The 10,773-nt window shown below is 35.4% G+C and overlaps 1 protein-coding gene across 1 annotated transcript in view; it reads left to right on the top strand.

Moving 5' to 3' along the window:
- Positions 1–1,051: 1,051 nt before the first annotated feature.
- Positions 1,052–10,773, top strand: part of SEMA3A (semaphorin 3A) — a 231,667-nt gene continuing 221,945 nt past the window's right edge. The window contains exon 1 of the mRNA XM_049894021.1: positions 1,052–1,548. Coding sequence (XP_049749978.1) covers positions 1,437–1,548 — 112 coding nt within the window. The 5' untranslated portion in view covers positions 1,052–1,436. The remainder of the gene's footprint in view (positions 1,549–10,773) is intronic.

The following is a 10,773-nucleotide window of genomic DNA, read 5'->3' as shown; positions in this document are numbered from 1 at the left end:
GGGGAAGTTGTTCTGTCAGCTTCTATACCCCCCCGCCCCCCGCCCCAGTGCTATAAGGATATCAGCTTTGGGAAAAGTCGAAGAAAAATTTAAGAGGAAATTTAAACATCTCATACGACGTGCCAATTTAGGAAAAGATAACTAATGGTGTTTGTAGGACTGCCCGAATATTCGAGTGTGTGTCCCGGAGATAATTTAGTAACCCTTCACTAGCTCGTAAGACAGTCTTTTTCCATTGGTCCTTGACACTCAGCAGGGACTTTTGTGAACTTTGTAATCTTCCCCTGCCCTCTAAACCAAAACTAGGGAAGTGGCTTTAATTAATGAGATGTGATGCTTTCAAAATGTTAGCCAGAGCATTCCAGAAGCTGGAAAACCATAGATGTTTTTAAATTCTGAGTATCCTTTTGAGAATCCCCTGTTGTAATTTATAATTCTCAGTGGACCTATATTTGTCTTGAAGTGATTGTTGAAATGGGCTTTACTAGGAATTTCTTCACTGAAATTACTGCGGGCGGGGGGGGGAGGGGCTGTTGGGAGGAGGGAATGATGTCTCTCAAGGCTTTAAAACCTTCAAAGGTTAAAGTTGTATTGATGAAAAGGATACAGACACATATATAATGCACAAGTAGAGTAGGATTATATAATAAGCACGAATTGTAAATTATGTAGGTAGCAGAATTAAGACTTTCTTAAAATCAAAATTGCACCCCAAAAATGGCTATAAAACAACGCTTGCCTTGGGAAGTAAATTTATAGCTCCGTGCCTTTCACAGGCAGGCTGGAGGGTTCTGCTCCCGGCTCTAATCTCCGCGAGATGCTTTTTGCATGTGTTGTGTGACAGGAGGGAAGGGAAGTGGGTTGAGCTCGCCTGTTCTCCCATTGTCAGCCAGTCTAGTGAGTGTTGGGAAAACCTGTCTGTGGGATCTTGTGTCATCTCTCCCTACATGTGTACAGGAAAAGTCCGCGCTGCTCACGGTTCCCCCCCCCCCCCTCCCCCTCTCCTCTCTCTCTCTTTCTCTGTTTCCCTTTCATTCTGCTTCCCCGGAGCCGAATGAAGCAGAGAGCAGGATTAGAGTCCAGTCCGCCACCGGCTATCAGAGGAGCGTAGATAAAAGGAACAGCTTCTTAAGCACCACTGCAGCAGCCCTTGTTAATTTTTTTCCTTTCTACACAACAGTTGTGCCTCATTATCCGGTGCCTGGCTCGATTTTCTTTTTTTTTTTTCTTTTTTTTGAGGGTTTGAAGTTTCCGTGCTTCAGCGACTGCTACAGAAGAGGTGTTAGTGTTGCCATGAGGTCTTGATTGTCGGCATTTATGAATGAAACTGACCTAAATCACCTGTTACCTCCAGTTTCCAGATTGTTTGAACTTCTCTGGCTGCACAATACGGGAGGAAAGCCTGAGGCGGCGTAGGGACCCACAGCGTCTGCAGCATGGGCTGCTTCACTAGGATTGTCTGTCTCCTCTGGGGAGTATTACTCACAGCCAGAGCAAACTATCAAAACGGGAAGAACAATGTACCAAGGCTGAAATTATCCTATAAAGGTAAATCTTTGTTTTCTCTTTTCATTTATTTGGCTAGCTCTCTCATCCTCCCCCGTCCCCACGCCATTCCTTGAACTCCCTCCCCAACCCAAACCATCAAACCTTTAGTTCAACCTGGGAAACCTATGTGATTACCAGGATCTTTCCGAGATGATTTAAACACTTTTTTTTTTCTGAATAAAAGCATGCCCTGTGTTTGATATCTGACAATTTAAATGCAAACAAAGAACATTTAATCACATTTGCTGAGAAGAACTGCATGCATGCCTGGTATATGGTGATCTGTATATGTGATCATATTTTATGTTCAGTTAATTTATGACTTTACTTATATTAAAATATTTAAAATATATATTAATGCAAAAATGGTCTCTTTGTAGATGTGCTTATCTCACCTATAATAATTATTAGGAGAAATTGTATTTTCTTAGTTTTAGACATCAAATGGTTAACCCTCATCATGAATATTCAGCTTGCTCAAATCTGACAATCAGATGCTTAACATAAGCAGTAGATCATGGTTTGCCAAGAGAATATAAACTGGAGAGAACAGACTAGTTTTCTACACTCTGTTATGATTATACAGAAGACAGTATATTTGGCTAATTGGGGTAAAGCTAAAGCCTTTGAAATAAAATGTTATTTAATTCCATATGTCCTACAGTGAGAATTGAAGAGACCTCACTCTCTGGTTGCATAGCTGGTGGTGTGCAGTTCCCCCTTTAAAAAAGTATAAATTTAAGAAAGAAAGAAAGAAAAAAAAAAGCTTTATCACATGCTTGCTATACTTTATTTGGTTAAACTTTAAGGTTTGTACTTTCTTTTTAATGAGGATTTTTAAGAAAATATTTGTTTTACTTTTCTTTAGATAGGTTTTATGGATATATGTGTAAAGTAATGCTGATACAGATTCCAAAATGACACATACAACTTTCAAAGGCAGAGAATATTTATTCGAATAGAGTTGAAGATTAAACTGTTTTAACTCAAGTAGTTTTACTCCCTAAGGTGATTTCTTGTGATTCTCAGATTTCTAGAATTGGGGGTGGTGGGGCAGTGGGAAGCTTCCAATTATGTTCTATTTTTAGCCTGTAATATGAAAGAAAATTACTGAATCTTTCTGTAGAGATGTCTACTGTACATTCCTCTTATGCCAGAAAATATTTTATTTAATTTTCACTTAGGAGAAACATCTCTTTCTGAATGCTCTAGTGTGAATGAGGAACCCAAATAGGGAAGAGAAATGTAATTTTCACACTTTGAATTAGAAAATTAAACACCTATTAAATGTGTTTGTTTGGACTTGGTACTTGTTAGGTAAAAATACATTGAATTGGCCAGTATATGTATTTCTTGGCAAAATATCTTCATGAGTATTAAATTGAGAATAGATTTTATATGTCAGCAAGCAGAGTGGCAGTTTTACTCATTGATTCAAGACAATTAAAAATAATCATAAAGCATTCATTAAGTATTTAATTAAATCTATATTTACATTTCTGTTTAGTAACCATCTTTAAATTATTTCCATAGTATATGATAACGTGGCATCTGTGTTTTCATTAGTATTTGCTTTCTATTTTCACTCCTTGAAAGGGTGCCACCACACAATTCTTGGGTTGGTGGTTCAGTGTATCCAAGTTTGTATCCTTTATGAGTAAGTTTTACATGCAACTTTTGTTCTTGAAGGTGTGAGTGACTATATAGCATAATTTTAGAATATAAAGCTTGAGATCATGAAATACACACCCCGAAAAACTACAGGGTTTGCAGATATTTGTCTAAGTGTTAAATAAATTGTAAAATGAAATAAAATTTGAGAATGATGCCATTTTATTTTACAAGAAATATTATTTTCATTGTAGTAGCTTGCTCTCCATTATAGAGGCCTTGATTTTTTCTATGTACGAAAAAGATGCCATTTAATTAGAATATGCCTTTGTTTTGTACACATGCTTTAAAGTTATCTGATGAAGCAAAGTGTATATATTGACAAGATGTATATACTTAACATTGTTTTTATAAACTGTTTTCAGCAGTGGCATCCATTAGAATTATTCTATTTACCTTTAAATTAAAAACTTCCCAACAGCTACATAATGATTCTATTGGTAGACCTAGAACTTGGCAATTTGGTAAAACAAACTGTGAAGTGAACAACAGCAAGAAAAATAAAAAGAATGGATCAGGCAATTTTTCTTCTGTCATTTTATTGTTCTGTCATTACCTTTTCGTGTCTTACTTGCTCTGCCAAAGCAAACACCTGGTAGCCCATTGTCAGTACTTTCTTTCTTAACTATAATAGAGATTTTAAAAAAAAGCTATTTCTATTCCTCTCTAAATAGATGTCAAACATGGTTAAAACATCCACGGCATTGCTCTTAAAAATATTCCAGCGTGATTCGTGAAGAGTTAAATCCCTGCCAACCCTAATTTCCCATGGTCACTTGTTTTCAAAGATCCACCATTAACTCTCTCATTGCTCAGGTTGCCAAGATGAAGTTTCAGGCAATCACTGTGACTTACTCTCCACTTGTCATCTTGCCTAGTAGGAGATGAAAAAGATTTGATATGTTAAATGAGAAAGAAAAAGAAGACAAGAAAGCAGCCTTTGTAGTGGATACACGTCCATATCTAATAAGGTACCTCTTCACTTTCTAGGAAAAAGGGTTTCAGTAGATGTTTTCAGGACCATCTGGAGAAGTGATAATATTAGAAAAATGGGTGTGCTAGCTTTCCCTCTGAACCAGCCTGATTTAGAATCCTTGTGGGGGAAGCAAATGTGAGAACTCTGCAAATCTCAGCAGTCACATACAAATTATCCTCAAGAAACATTCACTCAGAGATACTTTTGCCTTCCTTAAATATATGTAATACAGCTAACTGTTCACATGCTTCTTTTTAAAAGTGGTGCATTACTGTTCATTTCTGCTACAAAACTTGCCAAATTTCACCTTTCTCATGTAACAGAAAATCATATAATCTTTTATTTGGAATGTATTGTACAATGAAGTCTTCAGAAAAATCTAGGGAAATCACAAAGAAATACCTTAGGTTTTGAGTTTTAAACAAATGACAAACATCCCACACTCAACATAATGAGCTTTTCCACAACATTGTGCCCTTCAGTTTTAAAGACACGTGCAATTCTCAGTGTGATCATGGGAATCCAAAGGTTAAATAAATGCCTTTACCCTTGCCTTCATAGGAAGGACTTTCTTATCAAATAGTACTTAAATAAATGGAAGACATTTAAAGGCTTTCTTTTTACATTTTTTTAAAAGTACCCCCCGCCCAAGTCAAGTTGTTTAATTACGGCAATAACGAGGTTATCGATTTAGTCAGACATTTTCATCCACATCTTCTGACATGGAAAATAATGTTTATTTTAAAATTCTAAAGTAAAATTTGTAAGTTTTGTCTTTACCTTTTGTTCAATATGTTATGATTACTTTAAAAATTAATTGCTATGAATAATTATTTACGAATTAAACTTGCTGACTTCCTTTCAGAATTATACTTTGTTTCTTCCAAAGTAGTGTTTTTTATATATACATGTATGTGATATATATTTGTACACATATATATAACTTTATGCTAGATATGATAAATATTTTGAGAAAAGTAATGTTCCCACCAATCTACAGTTGTGACTTACAATAAAATTATAAATAAAAATTTATTATAATAAAATGATGTTCATCTTATAGATCAAAGAGAAATTATAAGGTAGAGTGGGTATGATCTTTTGAGTCCCATGAAAAGTTTCCATAGATATCTTGGTATTCACATAATGGTATAGATAGGATGGAATATGTCTTATACTGAAAATATCCTCACACTTAAAATGCACCATGTTTAGGAAGGGTAGGGGAGCAATAGGATAACTAAAAATGCACACAACCTTTTTTTCAAATGTGGTCACTGCATATTTGGTAGCAGGTCTCTGATTTGACATGGCTTTTTCTTCTCAAATTCTGTTAAATTTAAATACCGTATTTTGTTTCTGAAATCTTGAATCTAAACACAGTGAAAACAGGAACTACTTATTCATCCACTCAACAAGTATGTCCTAGCAAAATAATAAAACACTCAGTCACACATCTTGTGATCCAACTCTGGTCAGACCAGATGAGGGCTAGTGAAAGTCTCCATCCAATTTGTGGCTTCTCTGCTTAAAGCTGCCAACCAGCTTGACCTTCGAAATACTAACTTATGCAGTATATAGATTTTAGCAAATAGGAAAATAACTGAGACCACAAAACCATTCCATGTAAACCACTAGCCCACCAAATTTTGATAATGACACTCCGTTATTACTAGCTTAAACAAATATGAATACTGAAGAGAATTTTTTTCCAATTCTAACTTTATTTCCTAGGTTGGTTTTTCCCTTCATATGAATCATTTCCAAATGTCCACTACTGCTCGTGATCTGTAATACCTAGATGTTTAGCTAAATAAATTTTGTGTAGATTTATGATATCTAATTTTTCTTTGCTTTGTGATTTTTTTTTTTTTTTGTTACCACACATAATCAACATAATTAGCAGATTTTGGTCAATTATATTTAGGTTTTATATTTCAAGAATTAATATAATTAAGGAATCTTCAGGAACAAATTTAACTAGAATGAATTAATATGATCGAATGTACTCCTAGTAACAAAAACAAGACATAAAATACTAATGGCAAAGCATGACATAGTTGTGCTTAGTGTGAATATATAATTGTATTGTGGATTAAATTATGCATCTTGTTTTCCTCCTATTTCTAAATGTGTTCTTTAAGTACTTTCTATTTTAAAGTTATGAACACAAAGAGAGTGGTAAGAAATTGCATGGTTTGACTTCTTATCCCAATTTTTCTCTTTTAAGTCCAATGACACACATATGTATCACAGTTCTAAAGGTCAAAATATCACATCTTTTGGAGAGTTTTAAAATCTAAAGGCAAGACTGTCCTAAATGGAATTTATATTTGAATTTTTCTAAAATCTTCTAGAGAGACCAGTGCTAATATGCATTTTGAATTGACCATTATCTAACAACTCTCATGTACAAAGTCATGATATTATATCATGAAGCATTACATATTAATTGAATGAGATATTGGTCTTACCAAACCTTTTTGAAAAAGGTCTATGAAAAAAGGATCAGTTGCTGCTATTTTAAGGTTATAGGTAAAATCTCCAAAACTCATGGCAATATTCAAAGAAGTTTAGTGCATCCCGTTAAAACTTATGTTAAGAACTACCTGTAGTTGTAAACGTAAATTAGAACAAGTGCAACTCTTGGGGTGGATTTTATCCCTCATGACTCCTAAGGTGCTGTTTAAAGGAATTATCATGATTTGCAGTTCTGTGCTTCCACTAATAGGTGGCACTAGCAATTTGTGACAGCTAATACACACAGGGTAACCTGTGGAAGCCAAGTTTGGAAAGACTGGTGCAAGAATCGTAAGATGTAAAATGAGCAAAAGAGAATCATTAGAAACTTCCTAAAGGCCCTGATGTGCTCTTTGCATACATGTTTGGCACATTTTGATCCTGAAAACATAAATGGTTACATGTTTAAAAAACTAACTTGAATTAGAATCTGTATGCAAAATTGCTCTAAAATGTAAAGCAAATTAATTAGTGAAATTATAGTAACAATTAAAATTATGGAGGGACATTATATAGGTGTATATATATGTATGTACATTATGCATGTATAAAAAATATATGTATGTATATATGTATGTATATACATTGGCGGCTGAGTGGTAGAAACGGTTAAGCACTCAACTACTAGTCTAAAGGTTAGTGGTTCAAACCCACCCAGAGGCCCTAGGGAAGACAGACCTAGTGATCTGCTTCTGAAAGATCACAGACTTGAAAACCCAATGGAGCAGTTCTGCTCTGCACAGATGGCACACTGCCACAGTCATAATCAGCTCCACGGCGACTAACAAAAACAACGTATAACATGTGTATCTTTAAAACCATTGCTGTGGAGGCCATTCCAACTCATAGTGACCCTATGGGATGGAGTAGAACTGTCGCATAGGGTTTCCAAGGCTGTGATCTTTATGGAAGCAGACTGCCACATCTCCTTCCAGGGGAATGGCTGTGGGATTCCACCTGCGAACCCTCTGATTAGCAGCCCAGCGCTTAACCAGTGTGCCACCAGGGTCTCTGTCTCTATATATGGAAACCCTGGTGGTGTAGTGATTAAGAGCTAGGACTATGTTTGAATCCACCAGGAGCTCTTTGGAAACCCTATGGGGCAGTTCTACTCTGTCCTGTAGGGTCGGTATGAGTTGGAATCCACTCGACAGCAACAGGTTTTTTAATATACACACACAGTTTTAAGCCTGAATTATGAAACATCCTTAACAGAAATGACACAGCTTGCCATGTCTCATTTTATCACCATCATTTATAATTGGAGAATAGCTAATTAAGAAGATAAAAGAGTGCTTAGAAAATTGCACTTGGTATATTTTTAAAAGAATGATTCATTTTGTAGGTTGTTTTAAATTATCACAATTAAACATATAGAAAAATCAATAAATTCTAGATAACATAAATAAGTCTGAATGTCTCCAGCTACTATCTCCTTCTATTGCCAAGACATAAACATCAGTGTAAGCAGGGAATTCACACAGTATTTCCAAATAGTAACAAAGCTGGACTCTGTCAAACTCGGATAAGAAAAAATACAATTTATAGTTGAATTAGGGAATGATGATAAGCAAAAAATAAAATTCTCTTGATACATAGAAGAATGATTTGGTCTTCATATTCTACAAGCATATGATAAAATTTAAAAGGACCACAAATTCAGGTAGTCTTGTCACCTCCTGAATGACTCAGTAAACCTGCATTTCCTCTCTTAGAGAGATGTGGCCTGGAAAACAGTGTTGTCCAAACCATGCGGTAGTTTTAATTTGTTGCTGCAATCGTAAACATGTCTTTAGATAAAATATAACATCATCCACTTGAGCTCTCATCTGCAAACTAAATGAAACTTCTATTTGAATACGTCAAATGACTTCTTTAGTCTGTAAAACTACTTAAGTAAATCATCTTTGTTTAGCCAAATTGTAGGGTCCTCAAGGCCAGATCTGTATTACTTTTCATCTTTATATCCTTGATGGCTAGCAGATTCACTCGCTGTTGACTGATTTCTGTGCCTCATTTGACGCACGTTGTTTTTAAAACACAAAATATTTGTTATTGAGTACCAAAATAATGCGCGTTCATAATAAATGAAGTCACTGTAAGTGAATTGTGCATTTTAACATCATTGAGAAACAAAATATAGCGTTAGCTGCTGGCATAAGCATTAAGGGGTGCACAGAGGATGTACGAGCAATGGTTTCTCCACAAAGAGTACCTCCTTCTGAACCAAGCCTATCCCAGGACTGAGTTCCCAAAGTATCCTGGCCATGTTTGTTTGCCTGCAGGTGAGAGAGATTATAAAACAACACATACAACCTGCAAGACTCTAGGAACCAGGCTGAGGAATTGTTTCATTCACATGGAAAAACAGCCTGATTTTCTTTATTCTGTGAGCATGTCTTACTAAACAGCCAGAAAAGAAAGCGAGACTATTCTGAAACCAAATAGTGACCGACAATAAAGAAAAATGTCTCATCCTCACTCTCATTGTATATGAATATTTATGTAGATCAAATCAGCCCCACCAAACAAAGTTGAAAGTGTAATCGTTTATCGATTTAAATTGGCTCTTTTAAGCTACACTTTGAGAGCAATCTTGCCTTTTTCTTCTGACAATTTGCTACGTTTAGCATTTCAGATTTTCCTTGCTTCCTCTCCCACACTTACCAAGATCACCAGTTGCTCCTTACCCTTCCAGAACAGCTTCTTTCTTCCCTTGTTCTTGAGCTCCATAGCCTGGGAATAACACCCATTTCCATTCTCGGCTCTTGATCCGGAGGACCCACTTGCTCAGGACCATAGCTGAGATTGGAAATAGCCACAGGAATCTTTGGTGAAGTGTAAATATACAAAATACACATGGAGTTCTTTGTTTAAAATCTTGATCTTATGTCATGGACTGGATAGGGGAGAATAATTAAACTGATTTCCCCATGCCATTTATAGATCTGCAAACTGATATTTAGAATATAAATTAATGTACAGTGCTTGATGCTGAATTCTTAAGCAAATATGCTAGTGTTGGGACAAGGTAGAAGTGTCATAAGGAAAGGACAGTAGGACAGCTATCATAAGCTCTGACATGTACAAATCATATGCTATTAAAAAAAAATGATTACAGCCTAGTCCCAACCTTAGGGAATCTAGTTGGGAAGAGTCAAACACAATCGTCTATATCTGTGATTGAATCTAGACTGTACAAGTGCTTATGAACCTTTATAAGTGACCAAAATTTTTAAATTATACCTTCAAATTTGACATCTAAAGAGCATGGAATCTGCTCTGCTGCCAATCATCTTTAAGAATTAGTTTAAATAAACCTAGGTTTTCATTAGCTATGCAAACTTGTATTATTATAATTAATAAGTACTTCCTGCTTGTATCCCATGTGCAGGACACACACAAACATAAGCCTGTGCCTCACACTCAGAAATATATCTACTGGGTGTGATGGTATATATAATTAAACTGCTAAACAAAAACAAATATATAAGAAAATAAGCAAAAAAAAAAAAAATTAAGATAATCTTAGTGGATTTCTTCATGAATTAATAGATTCTTAAGTGAACATAGTAGGACTTCTGGGGAAGGTAATATCACACCTATCTAAAGAATTCAGGGGGCTTTTAAAAATAGGGCAAAGGAACATGGGTCTTAAACGATGAGAAGAATATAACAAAGAGTAGGGAAGAATGGTAATCACTATAAAAACCTTTTTTTTTTTTTTTTTAGGATAGCAGCTACTTTTTTAATATAACCTATATAATGTTATGTTTTTTGTTTTTTGTTTTTTTTGATGTTATGGAAACCCTGGTGGCCTCATGGTTAAGTGCTATGGCTGCTAACCAAAGGTTCGACAGTTCAAATCCGCCAGGTGCTTCTTGGAAACTCTATGGGGCAATTCTGTTCTGTCCTATAGGGTTGCTATGAGTCGGAATCCACTCGACGGCAGCGGGTTTGGTTTTTTGGTTATATAATCTTTTCCTGCTTTCAAGTGCAATATGGAAACAAAATATGTACTTTTTAAAAGCTTCTTGTTAAGGGTAACTTAAAACTGC

This window comes from Elephas maximus, chromosome 8, assembly GCF_024166365.1.
Source record: "Elephas maximus indicus isolate mEleMax1 chromosome 8, mEleMax1 primary haplotype, whole genome shotgun sequence".
Taxonomy (NCBI): domain Eukaryota; kingdom Metazoa; phylum Chordata; class Mammalia; order Proboscidea; family Elephantidae; genus Elephas; species Elephas maximus.
This window is presented reverse-complemented; position numbering and strand designations above follow the sequence as displayed.